This window comes from Geotrypetes seraphini, chromosome 4 (assembly GCF_902459505.1).
Source record: "Geotrypetes seraphini chromosome 4, aGeoSer1.1, whole genome shotgun sequence".
NCBI classification, from domain to species: Eukaryota; Metazoa; Chordata; class Amphibia; order Gymnophiona; family Dermophiidae; genus Geotrypetes; species Geotrypetes seraphini.
The window spans coordinates 318,785,673-318,810,672 of NC_047087.1; the positions used below are offsets into that span (position 1 = coordinate 318,785,673).

The 25,000-nt window shown below is 42.1% G+C and overlaps 1 protein-coding gene across 3 annotated transcripts in view; it reads right to left on the reverse strand.

Moving 5' to 3' along the window:
• Positions 1-25,000, reverse strand: part of EIF3A (eukaryotic translation initiation factor 3 subunit A) — a 330,727-nt gene that overhangs the window by 212,040 nt on the left and 93,687 nt on the right. For all 3 annotated transcript variants that reach the window (XM_033943256.1, XM_033943255.1, XM_033943254.1), the window contains exons 9-10: positions 16,153-16,251; positions 15,723-15,839 (exon numbers count right to left, since the gene is read on the reverse strand). In XM_033943256.1, coding sequence (XP_033799147.1) covers positions 15,723-15,839; positions 16,153-16,251 — 216 coding nt within the window. The remainder of the gene's footprint in view (positions 1-15,722; positions 15,840-16,152; positions 16,252-25,000) is intronic.

The following is a 25,000-nucleotide window of genomic DNA, read 5'->3' on the forward strand; positions in this document are numbered from 1 at the left end:
ACCTATGTTATAATAATTTCCCATTCATTTAACCGAATCCAAAAAATTTTTTCCATTAATATTAGCAGAATTAAATATAGATGTAGTAATTCATATAAATTATAATTGGATAAATCATCTTAATATTTTCAATTCTTAGATAAAAATAATATATTCTCCCTACAATAAATTTAATATATGTAAAATATAATTCTAATTCCATATATCATATTGTAATAATAACATTTTTAAACATCATCATTTATAATAACCTAATATGTATAGGAATTAAATATCTATGTTATAATAATTTCCACACTCATTTAATCAAATCTAAAATAATTTTTTTTTTTCCAATTAATAATAGCAGTATTAAATATATATGCAATAATTCTATAATAGTATTCAATTCAATTATAATGTAAATTTATCATAACATCCAATATATTAATAATAATTGAATCAAAAATTATAAAATATATATTTTTTTTAAATGGATGGAATAAAATCAAAAATTAATTTAAGTCATAAAATTCAATATATTGTAATAAAATTTGAATCAAAAATTGTCATTCTTATTTTATCTTGCATTTTCTATATCCTTTCTTCAGATGAAACTTCCATTTTATTCTGATTATATGTAGACATTAGTTCCTCTTCTTTTTTCTTTCTTTATTTCCATCTATTTTCATTAGATAAATTTGCTTTATTCTGCTTTATTATGTAGACATTGGTTCTTCTTGTGTCAAAAATTCTTTCAGTTTAGCAGGATCTTGAAAATACATAGATTTATTTCCTGTAGAAATTCTCATTGTAGACGGATAGTAAAGACCATACATGTAGCCCTTTTCTTTTAATTGTTGTCTGAATGTAAGGAATTGTTTCCTTATATTTGCAGTATCTTTAGCAAAGTCAGGAACAAAAATCAGTTTAGATCCTTTATAGTTTAGATTTTTATTTGCTTTTGCCACTTTTAAGATCTCAAATGCTTGTTGGTATCTTAATACTTTGAAGATCAGAGGTCTAGGAGCTGTCTGGTTTGTTTGTTTTCTTGTGGGGATTCTGTGGGCACGTTCTATCTCCAACGGCCATTTAGAATTCAGCTGCAGCAGTTTAGGCAAAAGATTTTCCAAGAACTGTATAGGGTTTTCTCCTTCAATATTTTCAGCTAAGCCAAGGATTCTAATATTCTTTCTTTTTCCTCGATTCTCCATATCAATTAGTTGATTTTTTAAGGCTGTTACATTTTTCTTTTCCTCTTCACACTTTTGTGTGAAAGTTTCCAACTGACAGATTCTTTCCTCCATCACAGACATTCTTTGTCTGTCAGTTTGGATTTCTTGTTTCAGGTTAATCAACTCTTCCTTCACTTCTGATAATTTGTTGGCATTATCAGTCAGCATTATTTTGATTTTAAATAATTCTGCCATGATGTCAGCTTTTTCATTAATTTCATCTGCTTCCAGCGGGATTGGTACGCTGGACGGCGATACAGGGGTTACCTTTGACCTTTTTGCCGACACTCCCGAAGTACAAGGTTTTTCATTTTTTCCTTGCCTTATCGCTGCCATTTCCGCCGTTGATTTTTATTATTTTTAAGTCGGACAAGTAAATAAATAGTTTTATTTTATTCAGTTGTTGCCTGGGACTCAGGAGCTCTGCGGTTAAGCTGCCATATCGTGCGTGCTCCAAGCCACGCCCCCCAGAAGGTAGGGTTAAATAGCCAAAGTACTGCAGGGATCTGTACTGGGACCTGTGTTATTTAACATATTTATAAATGATCTGGAAATTGAACGACAAGTGAGGTGATTGAATAGTTTAGTGTTATCTGCAAATTTAAAGTTTTTAGGACTGTAGGAAGATTAAACATTTTTAATCGTGATTAATCGCGATTAATCATATTGTGTGATTAATCATATTGTATAGCGATTAATCATGATTAATATGTAAGATTTTAAAAGAAAATATGAAACAAAAAATCCTGAAATCAAAGTATAAACCAGCACTAACTTCCAAAACAAGGATGTTACTTATGAAAATACTATGCCCTAAATATTCCAGTGGGACCCTAAAATATCAATACATCTACAGCATTTGACCTCATGGTCTGGCACCTCTCTTTCTTCTCTCCACCCCTGCTCCTCACTGCAGATCCTGTACTTCTCTTCCTTCCCTCCAGCCCCTTTCAATACAGGTCCAACTCCTCTTTCCTCTCTCTCCAACACCTTCCAAAGGTCCAGCACCTCCAGCTCCCCTTCACTCCAACCTCCAGCACCTGCCCTGCATATCAGCACCTCTCTCTCTCTCTCTCCACATCTTTTTCCTCCTCTGCAGGTCCAGCACCTTTCTCTCTCCCTTCCCTCCAGCCCCTTCCTCCTCTGCAGGTCCAGCACCTCTCTCTTCTTCCAGTGCCCCCTCACAGGTCCTAAACCAACCAAAATCTCCAAAAAATATAACAGCTATAGGTGCTATAAAGATATAAAAAACCAGCAATAGTCAATAGGTTCTTACAGGGAGCTTGCCTGCGTATATAAGCATATAATACCAAATGATTATTTAAATAATTAATTAATTTGTGAAGTGGGGTGTCCTCAGTGTAAAGGGTCAGCAAAGGGAGAAAATTCTCCAGCGCTTGACACAACTGGGGAGTGAGTAGAAAACTCAGGTAAAATGCTTGAGAACAGTATAGAAAATTGTATAAATAAATAAACTCACCTGCACACTATCACTGGACACCTCACATAAGCTCAAAACAATTAATAAGTGTTCAAAATAAACTGTGATATTTAAAATTTATAAATCACACAATGTGCATCTGTAAAACAGGGAGTCCCGCTGAAAGAACCCCCCAGCCGACCCCTAACAAAAACTCAGCACTTAGCTTGAAAGTTCATCCGATGGCTTAATAATCAGACAAGGAGAACAGTATTCCCACATTGTCTCATAACCAGGTCCAACCAATCCCGGTTTCTGGGACACGAGGTGTCTCTTCCTCAGGGACCCGTTACCAATCAGAGAAATGAAGAAATCAAGAACGCCACAAAAAACGACAGGCAGTTGGTTTCACGGAGAAAGCTGAGGGTAGGGCGGACCCTCACAGGTCCAGCACTTCTCTTCCCCCTGCCTGCGTCACTGCAGGTCTGGCATCGGTGCTCTCCCTTTCTTTCCCTCAACCCCTGCCACAGCACTTTTAATCTTACCTTGCCAGTGCTATCCGGCAGCAATTCAAGGATGCCTGCTCAAAGGCCTTCAACTAGCCACTTCTGCCTTGAGTAAACAGGAAGTTGCATCACCAAGGTGAAACGTAACTGATGAAAGGCCCAAGAGCAGGCCTTTTTGAATCGCTGTCAGGCAGCACCAGCAAGGTAGGAGGAAATTATTTCACTCAGAGAATCATTAAGCTCTGGAATGCATTGCCAGAGGATGTGGTAAGTGTGGTTAACATAGCTGGTTTTAAAAAAGGTTTGGACAAGTCCCTGGAAGAAAAGTCTATACTATTGAAACAGACATAGGGGCAGCCGCTGCTTACCCTGGATTGATAGCATGGAATGTTGCTACTATTTGGGTTTTTTGCCAGGTACTAGTAACTGGATTTGGCACTGTGGAAACCGGATATTAGGCTAGATCAGGGGTAGGCAATTCCGGTCCTCAAGAGCCTCAGGCAGGTGAGGTTTTCAGGATATCCACCATAAATATGGATGAGATAGATTTGCATCTCAAGGAGGCAGTGCATGCAAATCCATCTCATATATATTCATTGTGGATATCCTGAAAACCTGACCTGCCTGTGGCTCTCGAGGACCGGAACTGTCTACCCCTGAACTAGATAGACCATTGGTCTGATCCAGTATAGCTAATCTTATGTATTGGTTTTAATGGAGTTTTTACTGTATTACGAGTTGAAAGTGGCGATGAGCAGCTTTTTAAAATGCTACATTAAACCTCTTAGACCCCAGTTCGCTGTACATAATGATGTATAGAAGCGATCAATTTCCAGGGTTCCATGAGATAACCTAATAATTTCACACTAAATAATGCCATTACCAAGACGGAAATTTAAGGAAACAGGTGGTAAAACAAGTATCATATACTAACTACTAAAATCCCACGTGTGTTTTGCAAACCAGAAAGTGAAAATTTCTTTAATTTTTAGTCTATATATTTATTTTTATTGGAGAAGAGCCTCAGGTTGTGGGGCAGATTTTACCCACAATGGGTTTTCCTTTTTGTGAACACTCTACTACCAACCTACCACCTAATGTAACTACACTAAAAGTTCATGACTTTCTCTATTTATTCAATTGATTTAATTTATTTTCTTCCATTTGTTATATTTTTTATTTTTTTTTTAAACTGAAGACTGAAAAATAGAAACAGTAAAAAACTGCTTTGCACAAAAACGGCAGCTTATACTTATGCTTCAAGTTCTAACCAATTTCATTTATCAGGCAAAGGATGTAGAACTAGAAGCTTTACTTATCTTATATCCTTCAAAATTCAACAGCACTTCTGAACACCGTTGCTTGCTACATCTCAGTTATCCAACGCAGCCTGCGTTTCACGGGATTGCAATCACTCCTACTGCATCAGGGATTCATAGGCAACTGAAATATTTAGGGCATGGTATTTTCATAAGTAACATCCTTGTTTTGGAAGTTAGTGCTGGTTTATACTTGATTTCAGGATTTTTTGTTTCATATTTTCTTTTAAAATCTTACATATTATTCCGTGATTAATCGCTATACAATATGATTAATCATACAATACGATTTTTTTTACTTTTTACTAGCGATACTCAATAGGTGTACGTTTGCATAGTAGACACCTATTTGCAAAGATGAACTATATTGTCTTTGAGGAGGAAGACAAGCTCTTAGTTGATTTGTGTCTAAAATTGCTCCTATGAATTGGAGATGTTGAGAAGGATTTAACTGAGATTTTGGAAAACTGACCTTGAATCCCAGTTGTTGAAGAAATTCTATGGTCTTTTTTGTTGCCACACAAACTGCTTGAGGAGACGTGGCTTTGATTAGCCAATCTTCCAGATATGAAAATATTTGAAGACCGTAGGAACGAAGTGCCGCAGCAACTACAACCAGGCATTTTGTGAAAACTCTTGAAGATGACATCAGGCCAAAAGGAAGAACTTTGTATTGGTAATGTTGCAAGTATAGCTGTTCATTTTGATCTAGAAGGGGATATAATGTTGCTAGAGACAACATGCAAAACTTTTCTTTCACAAGATATTTGTTGAGATTTTGGAGGTTGAGAATCGGACAGTCTTCTTTGGAATTAGAAAATATCTTGAGTAAAATCCCTGATTTTTATTGGGTAGGAGGAACTTCCTCTAGAGCATTTAGCTAAAGTAAAGCTTCTATTTCCTGAAGAAGGGACATCTGTTGAGATGCAAGGGGACTTTCTTAGAGGGAAATTTGGTGGAATAGAAACAAAGTGGAGAGAGTAACCTTTGTTTATGACTTTCAAAATCCATCTGGGATAATGAGAGTACAATATGGATAAAATGCTTGTAGACAACCTCCAATGGGAAGAAGAGGCTTTAAGGTTGCTAATTTGACTATGCTCTCTAGAAGCAAGTCAGAAAGACTGTGCTGATTTTTGAAATGCTGTTGGTTGAAGTTTCTGTGTTTTTTGTTGTCTCTGCCTCTTTTGAGATGGTGGTCTTGCTGATGTCGAGTAGTAGATGATGATTTCTGAGATGGTTTTTTATAGTGAGGTCTTTTGGTGTTACATTACATTACATTAGGGACTTCTATTCCGCCTATACCTGGTGTTATTGAGTGTGTTCCAGCTCTGCTCATGGAAAGTTAAATTTTATGTAGCCGACTCTACTTTTTCACCAAACAGCTCTTCCCCCAACACATGGAATGTTTGCTAGGTGATCCTGCAGGTTAAGATCCATCTCAGAGACTCATAACCAAGCCAAGCATCTCATAGCTATAACCATTGATGAAGCCCTAGATGTTTAGCTCAAAGGCATCAAATGTGGTGAGAGCCAAATATTTTCTTGTTTGGGTTAGAGCATGAGTTACATGTTTAAAATCTGACAATTGAGCTGGTGGAATATATTATTCAAACTCAAAAACCTTGCTTGCCAATTGTTTCAAATAAAAAGACATGAAAACATTTTAATTTAAATCTCTGTTGGCTAACAGAGTTCTGATATAAACATCGTCCAAATTATCCATGGTTCTGCCTTCATGACCTGGTGGAGCTGAAGCATAGATCCTAGTACTAGATGTTTTCCTCAGGTTAGATTCTACCAACAGTGATTGATGTTGAAGCCTGGACAAGAAATAATTCTATACTACGAATCCAACTTTCTAAGAGTGATGATTACTGTCATTGGAGTCTGCCAATTTTTTAACAGGGATTATTTTAATAATAGATGGAGACAATTTCAAAAGTTCTTGAGGTGGCTCAATAAAATCTAAAGCTTCTAAAAGCTCAGCTCTTGGTTCCAAGTCCGCTTCTAATTTTACAGGAAATTCTTTCCCCAACTCTTATGTAAGACAGACTTTCTGGAGGAGATCTTCTCCTAAATGGTGGTGGTTAGAGAATGACACGGGGAAAAAATTTGTTCCAGTCTCCACAAGCTCGGTCCCCATCCCCGCAAACCATCTGTTCCCATCCGCAAAAGACTCTTAATAGTTTTATAATGAACTTATTTTATTAAAATATAAAAAGAAACAATGTTCTGTACAATTGTCATTTTATAAATCAGAGTTCTGGCTACCAAATTAGAAGAAGAGATCTTCAAGCCGGCAGGGCTTTGTTTATAAACATTTATCAACACAGCTACAAAACTACATTTATCCCCCCCCCCCCCCCAAAAAAAAAAAAAAAAAAAAAATTTCCTACCTTTGTTGCCTGGTTTCTGATTTCCTTAGCTTCTCATCATCCTCTTCTTTCTATCCACTGTCTGCATTATCTCTGCCTCTTCCATATGGCATCTGCTCTATTTCTATGCCTCTACCAGAAACTATGCTTCTCCATTCCATCTCTCTCCCCCTCCCTCCCCATTGGTCTGGAACCCATCTTCTTCCCTCCAGAACCTGGCATCTTTTGTCTTCTTCCTTTCCATCTCTCACTCCCTCCCCCAGGTGCTTTTTAGCATCTCTCTCCTCTTTTCCTCCCTTCAGATCTGGTATCTGTCTCCTCCCCCTCCCCCAATGGCTCTGGTATCTCTCTCCTCTCCACTTCCCTTCCTTTTTTTCCTTCTCAATTTATTTTCTACCTCTTGTCTACTTTCTTACTTTCCAGTCCTCAATTTCCCTTTTGTTGTATCTACCTACAGCTTGCCACCTCTTTCCCTCCCCCTATCTAGTATCTCACTAACTCCATCCTCTTCCCCCAATCCAGCATGTGCCCTTTTTTATTTATCCCCTCCTTCCATCCAGTATGTGTTCCCCCTATGCTCCCTAACTTCCATGCATCTGCTCCCCTCTCCCTCCCCACTTCCATGCATCTGCTCCCCCTCACTCCTTCCCATTTCCCTTTGGTGTCTGCTCCTCTCACCTCCCCCCTCCACTTTTCTTCAGTGTCTGTTCCCTTCTCTCCCCTCCTCGCTTAAATTGTCTGCTCCTCCCTTTTGCTCCACTTCCCTTCAGTATCTGCACCCCTCTCTCCTCCCCACTTCCTTCCAGTGAATGCTCTTCTCGACCCACTTCCATGCAGCATCTGCTCCCCTCTCCCTCCTTACTTCCAGGCAATATCTGCTCCCCCTCTTCTCCCCATTTCCCTTCTGCATCTGTTCCTCTCCCCCTCCTCTTCAGCATCTTCTCCCCTCCCCACTTCCATAAGGCGTCTGCTCCCTCCTCTCCCCCCTCCGGTACCATTCGACCTCTTCCCCTCGTTGGGCCTTCTCAAAGGTCACATGCAACTGCCCCGAAACCTCTCCCCCGACGCAACCTCCTGTTTCCGCCTGGGCAGCTCATGTCAAAGAAGTTTCAGGGCAGTTGCACATGACCTGTGAGAAGGCTATATCATCCAGGCCACTAAGAGAGAGAACATTCTGAAAAGCGAAGGTGAGGGGAAGGGAGGGAGCTGGCCTGACGAAGGGAAGATACCTGGACCGTGGCGATCAAAAGGGAGAGGGCTGCTGGACCGCGCAATCGTGACGAACGCCGTTGACTGGAAGGGGTAGGAAGAGAGGCAACGTATGGCAAATACTTAACTGCAGAGACAAGGCCATTCGCCACTCCACGGGGCAGTAAATGGCCTTGTCCCTTACCTGCAGATACCAATCTTTTTTTGCTCCGTTCCTGCGGGTTACCCACAGCTAGCCACAGGTAACAGTCACCGTGTCATTCTCTAGTGGTGGTGAGGGTTCAGAAGGTATACCATATGATTCAGGAGCTGATAACTCTCCCCCACTCTGATCCAGATTGGTCTGACATTAAATCTGAGTCTTGATCCAGATCCATGATATCTTTATGACGACAGTGTTGGTCTGAAGATATTGAGGAGCCAGAGCGTCGACATTTATATGAGGGAACCTCGATGCATCGATATAGAACCTCTGTCTCGATCGACGATGCATCGATGTAAAACCTCTGTGTCTCGATCGTCGATGCATCAATGTAGAACCTCTGTGTCTCTAAACTAAACTAAACTAAACCTTAGGTTTATATAATGTAATGTAATTTGTAATGTAATGTAATTTATTTCTTATATACCGCTACATCCGTTAGGTTCTAAGCGGTTTACAGAAAATATACATTAAGATTAGAAATAAGAAAGGTACTTGAAAAATTCCCTTACTGTCCCGAAGGCTCACAATCTAACTAAAGTACCTGGAGGGTAATAGAGAAGTGAAAAGTAGAGTTAGAAGAAAAATAAAAATAAAATAAACATTTTAACAAGACAGCATTGATCTAAATACTTTGGAAGGTAGAAGAGAGGAGAGAAAGGAATAGAAGCAGAAGGGGGAGTCGTTGAACAGTAGAATTCTGGAGAAATATAAATGATAGAAATAGAACAAAACAAAGACAAAAGGCAAAACAATAGATAAGATTAAAGATAAATCATAAGCTGGAAAGAAAAATAAAATAAAACTTTGTCTTCAATCCACGGTTTCAGCGTCAGTGATGAAGTGGAGCAAGTAAGTTTAGGAGGAGCGATTGGCGTTTCAGAAAGGACTTCTTCAGGGAAGAGACTTGGCAGACAGTCCCAGGATGCCTATGTCTCCTCCCCTGCGATGTTCTCCCATCCATGCATTCCCTCCCAGACACACTGCCCGTGCCCCAGCCGCTCCAAGGAGGCTGCCCCAGATGAGGCCCACGGTGAATGCAGGATTCTCTCCTCTGCGGGAAAGCCGCCCGGAGCCGACAGTCGATCTTCTTAGCGGATTGCATGGGGGAAAGTTCACACTCTTGGTAGGATCGGGTCTGTAGGGTCACAATCGTAGAGCTCGGCATCGATGACTCTATGCATGTTGATGTTTCGATATAGAATCTAGACAATTTGATGATGCTCAATGCTCTGAAGAACTTGAAGATAGTCGATGTTTTGAACAAGAATGCTGAAAGTTGATCTACGTTTTGAAGACAAACAGACGGTGGCTTAAAGGAGAAACAGAGCGACATTTGGAAGCTGGCTCTGAAATAGTACCTTGTGCCGTATAGAAACATAGAAGATGACGGCAGATAAGGGCCATAGCCCATCAGGTCTGCCCACTCTACTGACCCACCCCCAAGTCTACTATCCTAGGGATCCCACTCCTGGTGACAGGTTCCCTTGGCTTAACCCTCTAAGGGATCCCACATGGTCATCCCATTTGCTCTTAAATTCTTGCACGCTGTTTGCCTCGATCACCTGCACCGGGAGCTCGTTCCAAGGATTAACCACTCTCTCGGTGAAGAAATATTTCCTGGTATCGCCATGAAATTTCCCGCCCCTGAGTTTGAGCGGATGCCCTCTTGTGGCTGAGGGTCCTTTGAGAAAGAGAATCTCTTCTTCCATCTCAATACGGCCGGTAATATACTTAAACATCTCAATCATGTCTCCTCTCTCCCTACGTTCCTCGAGTGAGTACAGCCGCAAATTTTTCAGCCTTTCCTCTTACGATAGATCCTTGATCCCCGAGACCATCCTGGTGGCCATCCGTTGCACCGACTCTACTCTCAGCATATCTTTTCGGTAGTGTGGCCTCCAGAATTGCACACAGTATTTCAAATGAGGCCTCACCATAGTTCTGTATAATGGCATTATGACTTCAGGCTTCCGGCTGACGAAACTCCTGCAGATGCAACCTAACAACTGTCTTGCCTTAGATCAGGGGTGTCCAATGTCGGTCCTCGAGGGCCGCAATCCAGTCGGGTTTTCAGGATTTCCCCAATGAATATGCATTGAAAGCAGTGCATGCAAATAGATCTCATGCATATTCATTGGGGAAATCCTGAAAACCCGACTGGATTGCGGCCCTCGAGGACCGACATTGGACACCCCTGCCTTAGATGAAGCCTTCTCCACATGATCAGCAGTTTTCACGTCTGCGCTGATGATCACTCCCAAGTCTCGTTCTGTTGAAGTTCTAGCTAAGGTCTCACCATTCAAAGTGTAAGTTCTGCACGGATTTCTGCTGCTGAGGTGCCTTGATCTTGCATTTCTTAGCGTTGAAGCTCAGCTGCCAGGTCGAGGACCAAAGCTCCAACAAATGTAGGTCCTGTGTCATACTATCGGGTGAATTGCCATCTCTCACTATATTGCATAGTTTGGCGTCGTCAGCAAATAACGTTACCTTACCTTGAAGCCCCTGAGTTAGGTCACCTATGAATATGTTGAAAAGGAGCGGGCCCAAGACTGAGCCCTGCGGTACCTCCGATGTTTTAGAGAGGGTACCGTTAACTACCACCCTCTGAAGTCTGTCACTCAGCCAGTCATTGACCCATGTAGTTAGTGTTTCTCCCAGCCCCATTGATTTCATCTTGCTCAACAGCCTGCGATGCGGGACACTATCGAAAGCTTTGCTGAAGTCTAGGTATACGACGTGCACGGATTCTCCCAAGTCTAACTGTTTTGTTACCCAGTCAAAGAAGCTGATGAGATTGGATTGGCAGGACCTACCCTTGGTGAATCCGTGTTGACTGGGATCTCGTAGATTCTCCTCATCCAAGATTGCGTCTAATTTATGTTTGATTAGTGTTTCCATGAGTTTGCATACTATTGATGTGAGACTCACCGGTCTGTAGTTTGCAGACTCTGCCCTGCAACCCTTTTTGTGCAGTGGAACGACGTTAGCTGTTTTCCAGTCTATGGGGACTCTCCCCGAACTTAGGGAGAGATTGAAGAGTCCTGATAGCGGTTCTGCCAGGACATCACGCAGCTCACTGAGCACCCTGGGGTGTAGATTGTCCGGTCCCATGACTTTGTTCACCTTGAGTCTTGCCAGTTCGTAGTAGACGTCGCCAGGTGTGAACTCGAAATTCTGAAACGGGTCTTCCACACTGGGCCTTGCCTGCAACTGCGGACCGTGCCCCGGTGCCTCGCAGGTGAAGACCGAGCAGAAGTATTCATTCAGCAGTTCTGCTTTATCGGAATCTGATTCTGCGCAGTTCCCATCTGGTTTTCTAAGGCGTACTATCCCGTCTGTGTTCTTTTTCCTATCACTAATATACCTGAAGAAGGATTTGTCCCCTTTCTTCATGTTCTTTGCCAGAGTCTCTTCCACTCGAAGTTTGGCCGCCCTGACTGCCGTTTTGACCGCTGCAGACCTTGACCTATGTTCTAGTTTAGCTTCCCTAGTCTCCGTTCGTTTGTAGGAAATAAATGCTTTTTTCTTCTCCTTGACGAGGTGCGAGATTTCTGCGGAGTACCATTGGGGTTTGTTGACAACTACACTTAGGCTGAGCTGGTACCAATGAGGTCTGTGCTGAAACTGGCACAGAGAATAGCTTGAACATAATGCTAAACTCTTTTTGCAAAAAAATCATCGACCTGGGATTTCAAATCTTGTAACGATACCTAAGGCTGAGCGGGTATCAATGATACTGCTGGTCGTTTGGGAGTGGGAGACCTCGAAGAGGATGCACGCCCCATAGGAGGCAATTCCAGCATCGATGTTGGAGTTTGGCCTGCATTGAGAGACTCGATGCTGAAGAGGCCTACGACTCTGGTTTGGAGATAGAGGGCTTCTTAGTAGGTTTTGTGGATGCAAGGTCCGAAGTTGATGCTGATGTCAAAGATTTATCCAGCATAGCTGAACATAAGAACATAAGAAACGCCTTCACCGGATCAGACCGAGGTCCATCTAGTCCGGCGATCCGCACACGCGGCGGCCCAATTTAGTACTCCTTTTTGGAGTCCCGGATTTACCGTATCCCTCAATATGATATGCTAGAAGGTGTGCATCCAACTTGCGCTTGAATCCCAGCATAGTAGTCTCCTCCACAACCTCCTCCGGGAGCGCATTCCAAGCACCCACCACGCGCTGTGCGAAACAGAACTTCCCGACATTTGTCCTGAACCTGCTGCCACTCAGTTTCAGTCTATGACCTCTAGTCCGTGTCACATTCGAGAATGTTAGTAATGTTGCTTCTTGGTCTATTTTATCAAATCCTTTTATTATTTTAAAAGTCTCTATCAAATCCCCTCTCAGTCTTCTCTTCTCGAGGGAAAACAGTCCTAGTTTCTTGAGTCGATCTTTGTAGCTCAAATGTTCCGTCCCTTTGACAAGTTTCGTGGCTCGCCTCTGAACTCTCTCCAGCAGAGTTATATCCTTCTTAAGGTATGGAGACGAGTGTTGGACACAGTATTCTAAGTGCGGTCTGACCATTGTTTTGTATAGTGGCATTATGACCTCCCGCGATCTACTCATAATCCCCTTCTTAATTATGCCCAACAACCTGTTTGCTTTCTTCGCCGCCGCTGCACATTGTACCGAAGGCTTTAAGGTACTGTCAATCAGTACCCCCAAATCCCTTTCTTGTTGGCATTTTGTTAGCTTCACCCCCCAACATCTTATACTCATATTCTTTGTTTTTCTTCCCAAGATGCATCACCTTGCATTTGTTTATGTTAAAGTTCATCTGCCACTTTGTTGCCCACTTTGCCAGCTGGTTCAGATCTTTCTGGAGGCCCTCGCAGTCCCGTTGAGTGCCAACCGCCCAACATAGTTTTGTATCATCAGCAAACTTTATTATATTGCATGTTGTTTCCTCCTCCAGGTCGTTTATAAAAATATTGAACAAGATAGGTCCAAGAACCGAACCCTGGGGCACTCCGCTGGTCACTTTCTCCCAGTCCGAGAGTTTCCCATTTATGCTAACTCTCTGCCTTCTGTTTTCTAGCCATTTGCCGATCCATCTGTGCACTTCTCCTCCTATTCCATGGCTTAGTAGTTTATTCATAAGCCTCGCATGTGGGACCTTGTCAAACGCTTTCTGAAAGTCCAAGTAAATTATATCCACTGGGTTTCCACTATCCATTTGTTTGTTCACTTTGTCAAAGAATTGCAGTAAATTTGTCAAACACGACTTCCCTTTTCTGAAGCCATGCTGATTTGCCCTTAATAGATTGTGATCCTCCAAGTGTTGTACAATGTTTTCTTTAATTAGTGTTTCAATTATCTTCCCTGGAACCGATGTGAGGCTCACTGGTTGGTAGTTTCCTGGATCCCCTCTTGATCCTTTTTTGAAAATTGGGATGACATTTGCTATCCTCCAGTCATCTGGTATTTGCCCACTTCTAATCGACATATTAGCTACGTATTGCAATAGTTCACTAATTTCCTCCTTAAGTTCTTTTAATACTCTCGGGTGAATTCCATCCGGTCTAGGGGATTTGTCACTTTCTAGTTTGTCAATCTGCACGTATATCATGTCCAAAGTCACATTTACTGTTGTGAGTCTTTCCTCTATGCCCCCGGTGAATATCCTCCCTGTGGCTGGCATTGTTGAAATGTCCTCCTTTGTGAAGACTGAGGCAAAGAAAGAATTTAACCTAGCGGCAACCTGTTTGTCCTCTTTAATTGACCCTTTCCTTCCTAGATCGTCGAGAGGTCCCACTGCCTCTCTTGCTGGTTCCTTTCCTTTTATATATCTGAAAAAGGGCTTGAAGTTTCTGGCTTCCTGCACTATCTTCTCCTTGTAGGCTTTTTTGGCGGCTCTTACCACTTTATGGCACCTTTTTTGGTAGATTTTGTGACAATTCCAGGCTTCCGTCGTTTTTTCTCGTTTCCATTTTTTGAACGAGTTCCTCTTCTCCTTCACTGCATCTTTTACCTCTTTGGATAACCAAGCTGGTTCTCTTTTGTTCTTTTTTCTCCTTCCTTTGCATATCTTCGGAATGTGAAGATTCTGTGCTTCTGTGATGGTGTTTTTCAGTAGAGACCATGCTTGTTCAACTGTTTGGGGGTCTGCTCTGCCCTTCCTGAGCCGTCTTCTTACCATAGTTCTCATGCTCTCGTAATTTCCCTTTTTGAAGTTAAAGGTCGTGGTTTCAGTCTTGATTGGTTTCCGCTTTCCGATGCCAATGGTAAAATTGATCATATTGTGATCACTTGTCCCTAGCGGGGCCGTAACTTTTACGTCTGCTGCCCTTCCAGCAATGCCATTTATGACCAAATCTAGAATTGCCTTTCCTCTTGTCGGTTCTCCTACCATTTGTTCAAGGAAGCAATCACCTAACCTTTCAAGGAATTTTAACTCTTTACTGCAGTTTGACGTTTCCAGTCGATCCCTGGAAAGTTGAAGTCCCCCATGATCGTTGCATTACCCGATTTACTTCTACGAACAATTTTTCCTGTTGGATCTTCTGCGCTTTCAGGGAGTGCTTCTGGAGAGTAGAACAACGAATGCAGGAATCCACTTGGCGCTTAGGTCCCAAACACTGGATGCACAAGCTATGAGGGTCAGTGATGGAAATATCTCTCTGACGCAGACAGCACTTTTTAAAACACGTTGACAGTTTCGACATAGATAGGAACACTTATTGTGCTAGAACAAACTCAATTTTTAAAGAAAAACGTTAACTGTCCAAGCAACGGTTGATGTACGTCCTCAAAAAGGAAAGGGAAAAAAAAGCAGTAAAATCTTCTTTCCTTCCTCTTTGTTTTCTTTTAAACTTAAAGAAAAAATATAGACTAACGGTAAAACTAAATGAAATAAAAATAAAGTAAAAACTGATTCAAACAAAGGGAAGGCAACATAGCGCCAAAAAATAACCTTCGCTTTGGCGAAAACGAAGAACTGAGATACCGCAAGCTCTCACATTGGAAGGGAAGGCACTTGCACATGCGCGGTAGCGAGCAGTTTGAAAGCTTTGGATTTATGCTTTGTACATCGCTTAGAAATTGGATAGGTGATTTATCAAATTTTAATAAAAACTTGAAACTTAAAGTGCTGGTGCACTATTTACTGTCCATACTGCGGGTTCCGTGGATGACATCACCCACATGTGAGACTATGCTGCCTGCTTGTCTGAGGATAAGATAAACTACAAAATACTTTGGATCTACAACGTGGCTATTACAAACAACTAAGAACCAAGTTAAAGAGATTCAAGTCACTAAGCCAGAACAGTGAGCCAATCACAAGCAGAAACTGGCTTAATTATAGTCAGCTTGAAGGCAACACTTCACAACAAATATCAAATTCAAGCTTAAATTCAAACCAAAAATACTATTAAATATTTTAGGCATGGAGACCCTGTCGTATTCAGATTAAACAAGAAATGAGATATTTCTCAGTACAGACCCCCCCCCCCTTCCTCGCAGAGCTCATTACCTGCAGGTCACAGTGCCGGGCAGCATCCACAATGGAACGCTCCAGTTGGAAAGCATCCACAAATGGAATCAGTGAAGTCAAGCGGGAGAACTCAATGCTCTGATAGATCTGGGCTACCTTCAAAAAGACAAATTTATTACAACTGTGCAACTTCCTGGAAAGGCCAGAAGACTTGGTAGAAGCAGATCTGCCCATGGCAACGCAAATGCTTCCAAGTGCTCAATGATGTATAAAAGGTGCATTTACAACATTACATTCTTTAAAAGCTATGCTTTCCTCCACCAATGCAGCCAAGCCACATCTTTTCCATGTTCCGCTCTTCAAATACTGCAGAGCCATGTTTTCCCTCAAAAATCAGATTGGCAGTCCTTTTCTCTATGTTGCATCTCAGCTGCAGGTCCTAATCTACTTGCTTCTTGTATGAGCATACCTGCTGCAGAAGCCGAAGGATGGTATTGTTTTGTAGCTGTAAAACATACTGCTGAAGCTCAGATTCTTTCTCTGCTTGCTCTTTCACCCAGTCCAAAACCTTCAAAAAGAACAAGACGATGAATCAGTTTTAGGGGGTATGCTTGCTTCATACTAAGAACTATTCATGACAAATGTAGTGCTCTCGGGAAATGCTAGACTGTAGTGGCACCCTTGAATCTGGTTATGTTTGAACAATTTTGTTGAACATATTAAAGATATTTAAACTTTCACATATACTAGTTGTTCAATTTTTACAATATCTTTTCTATCTTCCCATCCCCCCATCATAAACTATATATATATTGAACAAGTCAAGAAACAGACAACTAGAATGTACAGGTTTAAAACAGATTGTCATACAATGACCTTTCCTTATCCCTGCCTCCCCAAATAGAAATAAAGATATAATCCAATACCCTACTTGTAACCCAAGACCTACCCCTACCCCCACACCAAGCTGTATCTTCCCTCCCACAGAACTGGCTTAAGAAGAGATCCAGGTTGGACTTCACTAAGGAAGGTCTAGATCAGAGGTGCCCAAAAGGTCAGAATTGATGTCGGTGGAAAGCTGGTGGGCCCGGTGCTTCTGCAGTTGCTGCGGCATAAGGGAACAGGGAGAACTGGGCAGCGACGGTGGTGGCTTGGGGGTGCAGGGAGAAAGAAAGGACAGACAGAATGAAGAGGGAGCAGGAAGAGAGACACAGACAGACAGAAAGAAGGGGGGATCAGGGAGAGAGACAGACAGACAAAGAAAGAAGGGGGGCAGGAAGACAGACAGAAAGAAGGGGAGCAGGGAGAGAAACAGAAAGAAAGAAGGGGGGCAGGGAGAGAAAGAGAAAGAAGGGGAAGGGAAAAAGACAGAAAGGAAGAAGGGGCAGGGAGAGAGAAAGACAGAAAGAAAGAAGGGGCAGGGAGAGAGAAAGAAAGACAAAGAAAGGGGCAGGGAAAGAGAAAGAAAGACAAAGAAAGAAAGAAGGGGAGAGAAAGTCAGAAAGAAAGAAAGGGGAGGGGGCAGGGAGAAAGGAAGAAAAAGTTGGATTCATGGAGTGACAGAGAGAGAGATGTTGGTTGGGGAATGGAATGAGGTCTGGAAGAGAGGAAGCATGCAGGAGGCAGAAAAAAAGGGAAGAAATATTGGATGCACAGTCAGAAGAAGAAATCACCAGACAACAAAGGTAGGAAAAATGATTTTATTTTCAATTTAGTGATCAAAATGTGTTCATTTTGAGAATTTATATCTGCTGTCTATATTTTGCACTATGGTCCCCTTTTACTAAACTGCAATAGCGTTTTTTAGTGCAGGGGAGCCTATGAACGCCGAGAGCAGCGCGGGGCATTCAGCACAGCTCTCTGAGCTAAAAAAACGCAATCGCAGTTTAATAAAAAGAGAGGGGGTATATTTGTCTATTTTATAGTTGTTACTGAGGTGATATTGCATATTTTAAAGTCAACTGCCTTAACCTCTTGGACCCCCCCCCCAACGAATATAAATGATAGTTAAGATTTTCTCTGCGTACCATGTGCTTTGTGTTTTTTTTAATTTTATTGACTTGGTCATTTTAAAAGTAGCTCACAAGCCAAAAAAGTGTGGACACCCCTGGTCTAGATTGTTAAGAACCATACATCGTGCCCTAGAAGATAAACTCTAAATTAACCAAAAGTACTTTTTTTCTACAAGGACTCAATCGTGCATCCCTGGCTTCCAATATCATCAGTGTATGTAGTGCATTCCTCCAATGTCAAATAAAGGGGTTCACATTTTGTGTCCAAATGTTGTAGGAGACATTTTAATCCCGACTTTCTTTAGCAATAAGAACTCCCCTTTGCCCAATGGCTCAGAAGCTTTCCCTTCCCAAACAAGTAAAATAGGAGACTGGTCTCTACAAAATATCTTCAAAATACTTGCGTATGCCTCTTCAAAGATTTTGCACCCTTTGACATGTCTATAAAGCATGAGAGAGAACTCTCCAAAATGCCATATTTAAGACAAAGTAGTGAGGGAAAATAAGCCCTCTGAACTGTTCTATAATGGCATTCTATAACTGCTTGTTAATGTGATAAGGAAATTTTGACCTTTATGCCAAGCTCTTCTGACCACAACACAGCCAAGGTCTCAAAATTTTGATGCTGAGTTTATTCGAAGCCCTGTGTATATATGTCACTGATATAGTATCCAATGATTCTATAGGAAAACATTCATAAATCTTGTTCCCCCCCCAAAATAAATAAAGAAGCTTGTGCATTTTAATGTCTGCGTATAATGATGGAGCTGATAGATTTGGATAGAAAAGTCCATAGTCTGCTATTGAGACAGACATGGGGGAAGGCGCTGCTTGCTCTGGATTGGTAGCATGGAATATTGTTTATTTAAGATGTTTATTTAAGATTTGATATACTGCTCCTGCATTTTACTGGCCTAAGCGGTTTACAATGTATCAAACTAAAATGAGACCTCATCTGGAATACTGTGTACAATTCTGGAGACTACATTACCGTAAAGATGTGCTTAGAATCGAATCGGTTCAACGGATGGCCACCAGGAGGATCTCGGGGCTAAAGGGTCTCTCGTACGAGGAGAGACTAAACAAACTACAGCTCTACACTCTAGAAGAACGTAGGGAGAGGGGAGACATGATTGAGACATTTAAATACATCACGGGACGTATCGAGGTGGAAGATGATATCTTCTTTCTCAGGGGACCCTCTGCCACTAGAGGGCATCCGCTCAAACTCAGAGGTGGGAAATTTCATAGCGACATCAGGAAGTATTTCTTCACAGAAAGAGTGGTTGACCGTTGGAATGAGCTTCCAGCGCAGGTGATCGAGGCCAGCAGCGTGCTGGACTTTAAGAATAAATGGGATACCTATGTGGGATCCCTACGAGGGTCGAACTGGAATATCGGTCGCTAGGTATAGACTTAAGAGGATGGGTCAGTAGGGTGGGCAGACTTGATGGGCTATAGCCCTTTTCTGCCGTCATCTTCTATGTTTCTATATACTTGAGAAAAACCACCCTATTGCTATTTGGGTTTTTGCCAGGTATTTGTGACCTGGATTGGCCACCGTGAATAAAGGATACTGGGCTAGAAGGACCATTGTTCTGACCCAGTATGAACATAAGAATTGCCGCTGCTGGGTCAGATCAATGTTCCATCGTGCTCAGCAGTCCGTACCCGTGGTGGCCCCTAGGTCAAAGACCAGTGCCCTGAGACCAGCCATACCTGCAAATGTTCCAGTTCAGCAGGAACTTGTCTAACTTGGTCTTGAATCCCTGGAGGGTGTTTTCCCCCTATAACAGCCTCCGGAAAAGCGTTCCAATTTTCCACCACTCTCTGGGTGAAGAAGAACTTCCTTACGTTTGTTCGGAATCTATCCCCTTTTAACTTTAGAGAGTGCCCTCTCGTTCTCTCTACCTTGGAGAGGGTGACCAACCTGTCTTTATCTACTAAGTCTATTCCCTTCAGTATCCTGAATGTTTCGATCATGTCCCCTCTTTTCAAGGAAGAAGAGGCCCAGTTTCTCTAATCTCTCGCTGTAACGCAACTCTTCCAGCCCCTTAACCATTTTAATCGCTCTTCTCTGGACCCAATGTTTAAAAGCTAGAGCCTTAAAAGATAGTGTATTTCCAATATCATCAATCATCTGATTAAGATGTTAAAACAGGAAAACTCTCTCTGCTCATCTACGAAAGATCACACTCTCCAAACAGGGGGCCATTTAGTAGTGTGTTGCAGTAGTCCATGCAAGAGAGGATAAAGGCATAGAGCAGCTGCTAAAAATCTGGCTCAGGAAAATATCTTCTGATTTTTCAGAGTTGCCGGAAGTAGCAGAATGAGGTGGATACCACTTGAGAGATATGGTCAGAGTGACAGATTTCAGTTGAGGACCACTCCTAGGCTGCATACCTGGTCTTTGGCAGTTAGGGTGGTGGAATCCCATATAAATAATATGTATTCACAAAAAATATCTTAAATCTCCAAATCAGCAGATATTGATCCTCTTAGGGCTGTATCTCATCCTGGATATGGAACTTGCACAGACCACCAGTATGTTAATCAGAAATTTTGTATTCCGATCAGTGGTAAGGTGATACAATCTGCTTCTGGAGGCTGTTTCAGACCTAAGCAACCTATAAGTTTTATCTTTTTTTTTCTCCCTTTTCTCTAATCCTCTACCATTAATGGAGAAATTAGGTTCTTACCTGCTAATTTCCTTTCTTTTAGACTCTCCAGACCAATACAGTTCACTGATAGCTAATAGCTCACCATGAGACAAAACCTTTTGGCTGTAATACAAGTAGCTGCGCTTCCCTCTAATCTAACCAGTCTGCCGAATAGCCAAGCTTAATTAAGAAGTGCTAAGTAGAACAGTAAAAGCACTCCAAACAGGAGTAACAATTAGCATAGAGTAACACTGTTGAAAATTGTATATAAAAAACCCCTTCATCAAATGTCCCCACAGCTCGCCAGCTGAGCCATAGCCGCTGTTCTTTAAACTCCCTGACTCTACTTAGTAACATAGTAGATGACGGCAGATAAAGACCCGAATGGTCCATCCAGTCTGCCCAACCTGATTCAATTTAAAATTTTTTTTTTTTTCTTCTTAGCTATTTCTGGGCGAGAATCCAAAGCTTTACCCGGTACTGTGCTTGGGTTCCAACTGCCGAATTCTCTGTTAAGACTTACTCCAGCCCCTCTACACCCTCCCAGCCATTGAAGCCCTCCCCTGCCCATCCTCCTCCAAACGGCCATACATAGACTCTACAAAAATACTAGAACCTGCTGAAAAATTCACACTCTTCCCACAAGAACAACAGACAGGGTGGGGACTGTACTGTTCTGGAAAGTCTAAAAGAAAGAAAATTAGCAGGTAAGAACCTAATTTCTCCTACTTTAGTGCCTCTCCAGAGCGGTACAGTTCACTGGGACGTACCAAGCAGTACTCATCATGGGGTAGGGACACTACCAGAACATGCTCACTGAACACCACATCCCGACACGCCTAGACATCCACATGGTAATGCTGCACAAAGGAATGCAGAGAAGACCAAACCGCGGCCTTACAGATATCCAATGGAGGCACCAGAGAAGACTCAGCCTGACCCCGAGTGGAATAAGCCTTGAGAAAATCCACTTCTTCCGAAGAAGGTATGTGGAAGCTATAATTTCCTTGATCCAGTGTGCAATGGTAGCCTTGGAAGCGCCATCCCCCTTAAGAGGACCCGCCCAGCGAAGATGCAGGGCCTGACAGAGAAGAACGAGGCTGGTCGCTGTAGGAAGGCGGCAGCCAGCGTTCTCAGGCCACAACAGGACCCAGGCTCATAGCGCACTGACATCACTCCCCAGTCGTGTGCTTCTCCCATCTGTATTCGCGTGCTCTTTAATACCACAACGGCCACGAGGGAGGCCAGCATGCTGCTACTGTGCACACGCCCCTCCAAAAACATCAGTGTTCTCTCCACATAGTTTGGAAAGTACAGAGGGGGGGTGCTTACATTCGCTCCATAAGACACACAGAGATTTTCACCCACCTTTTTTTATATAAAGGTATAAAGTGCATCTTATGGAACAAAAAATACAGTAGTTAAATGTAGCACTGTAAAACATGTGTACTTAAGAAATTTGAACCCTCAGTAAAGCCTGACTGAATTCATATGGTTTCTGCTGAAACCAAGACTTGTGACCAAAATCGACCAGTTTCCAAAGAAAATAAAACTATAAACAAAAGTGACCTGCCTCTCCCAGTGGGTCCTACTCGGACCCATCTTAGGAAGTCCTGGTGGTCTAGTGGTCTTTTCAAGGGTGGAACGCTTCAATGGAAATGGTTGCTGAGACTGCCACAGGTAGTTTCAGCAGCCATTTTGCGATTGGAACCATATGCTAAGGATGGACAATAATTAACTGACAAAAGTGATCAATGGAAATGGTTGCAGAGTTTTCCTTGGTCTGGAAAAGTTGTCCCAAGTTAGGCAAGTGTTCCGGTAGGCATTTGAGAAAGTACCTCATGAAAGACTTCTGAGGAAATTGGAAAGTCATGGGATAGGAGGCAACGTCCTTTTATGGATTAAGAACCAGTTGAAAGACAGAAAACAGGGAGTGAGTTTAAATGGTAAATAGTGGAGTTCAAGCTCACAATACAAGCAGATAGAGAGGTACTTCTTATTTCTCCATCCAATACACCCCTCAATAATATTCAAACCTTTTTTGTTTTTATCTCCTTCGTGCTTCAGGAGTATGATGTGTAAGGAGTACAATCTGAAAAGAGTTTTCACAATGAGAGGTGTGAGTGGAGTGGATGTGTTGCAGCATGTAACTTATGTATAACAAGAACAATTCAGTAATGCAGAGTGCAGTCATTCATACTGACATTTGGTTAAAGCTTATTTACAGATGAAGTTAGAGATTTAAACCAGATGACATCACTTTTTTATGTCACCCGTAGGTTCAAAGTGAGGTTGCTGAGCAGCACGGCCATATTTGCCGCATCATTGAGCATGAGTATGAGCATACCACGGAGATGAAGATTATGAGTAAAGTTTTGCCTGTACCAGTAAAACTATGTCTTGATACAGATAACCGGGTCCATTTCCCTGATGCAGCTATCCACAAAACGCTTGCAGGCCATCGTCGGAGGATACAGGAAAACGCAGTAGAATACACAGTTCTAAGAGAACACATCGCAATGATCGATATCAAGCAGAATGACACCAGCAAGATAAGTTTTGAATGCATTTGCAAGTGTGTCTACACAAACTTGAACTGTTTTAAATTTGAATTTATAACTGTTATTATAAGTTTTCTGGTCAACTTTATTACAACAGAGACTTGAATGTGACTTAAAATTGCTAAGGTGGGGGTACAAGGTGGTTTTTTTGAAGCAAATGAGGTTAATATCCTTTCCAGTCGGCATGCAAGACTAGTTCTGGCTAAGGCTTTTTTCCTCCTTTGGTGACTGACATGAGCACCATATTGAAATACTGTTGAGTGTTTGTTCATGGTAAACTGAAGATAAAAGCAAAAAAAGAAGTTTGAATGTTTCTGAGGGGTGTATTGGATGGACAAATAGTACAGTTCCCCAGGGGTCTGTGCTGGGACCACTACTTAACATATTTATCAATGATCTAGAGATGGGAATAACTACTGAGATCATTAAATTTGCTGATGACACAAAGTTGTTAAATCGCAAAAGGATTGTGAAAAATTGCAAGAGGACCTTGTGAGATTGGAAGACTGGGTGTCAAAATGGCAGATAAAGTATAATGTGAGCAAGTGCAAAGTAATGCATGTGGAAAAGAGGAACCTGAACAATAGCTATGTGATGCTGGGTTCTGAGTTAGGAGTCACTGCCCAGGAAAAATGCACATCAGCTGAGAGGAGACAGTGGAGATGAGTTTAATTCTTGATTTGTAGATGTGACAGCCATTTTTTTTATTTTATAGAGCAGTTTTAAAGAGGTTGTTTTTGTTGTTATTGTTTTGTGTATCTTTAATTGTAGAAAGGTATGTGGGTATAGTATCAGTAATTCTTTTATATATTGTTGATATAGCAAGTAATTTGCTTTTTGATATTTTATATATTATTTCTTTTTATTTTATTATGTATGTTATATTGTTACCCGCATAGAATCAGTGGATATGTGGGTTATTTAAATTTTTTAATAAATAAATGTAGGTGTCATTATTGAGGATATACCGAAACCCTCAACTCAATGTGCGGCGGTGACTAAGAAAGCAAATAGAATGTTAGGAATTACCAGGAAAGGAATGGAAAAAAAAATGTAAATGTTATAATGCCCTTGTATCGTTCTATGGTATAGTCACACCTCGAACACTGTGTGCAGTTTTGGTCACATCTCATAAAAAGATATAGCAGAATTAGAAAAAGTACAAAGAAGGGTGACAAAACAGATGAGTCGACTTCCCTATGAAGAGAGGCTAAAGCAGCAAGAGACGGCTCAGGAGTGATATGATATAGGTCTATAAAATAATGAGTGGAGTGGAAAGGGTAGATGTGAAAGGCTTGTTCGCTCTTTCCAAAAATACTAGGACTAGGGGTAATGCGATGAAGCTACTAAGTAGATTTAAAGCAAACCAGAGAAAATATTTCTTCACACAATGTGTAATTAAACTCTGGAATTCGATGTCGGAGAATATGGCAAAATAAGTTAGCTTAGCGGGGTTTTTAAAGGTTTGGATAATTTCCTAAAAGAAAAGTCCATAGGTCATTATTGACATGGCTTGGAGAAATCCACCACTTATTCCTAGGATAAGCAGTAGAGAATGACACAGGGAAGAAATCTGTTCCCGTCACTGGAACACCGTCCCTGTTGCATCCACTCTTCCCTCTTGCCACCTCACCGCCCTTCAGAGGCCCAAGAATCTCCCTCCCTCCCCCTTACCTTCGCGGCGCTTTAGAAAAGAAACGGATGCCGGCAAAGCCTGCCTGTGGCGCCCTGCAGTCGCGTGTGTGTGGGCAGAAGCTTCTCCTCTGATGCAACCGGAAGTTGCGTCAGAGGAGAAGCTTCCGCCCACACACACGTGACTGCAGGGCAGCACAGGCAGGCTTCACCGGCGTCAGTTTATTTTCTAAAGTGCCGCGAAGGTAAGGGGGAGGGAGATAGATTTGGCCGGAGGTAGGGAGGAGGCCACGCGCGATCAGTGACCGCGCGCCTTCCCTCCCTTAACTGGGGGGCAAGGCCATTCACTGCTCCACGGGGCGGTGGATGGCCTTGTCCCCGTGTCCGCAGTGAACACTTCTCCCCCTACCGCAGCTACACGTGGGTAACTACCACAGTGTCATTCTCTAATA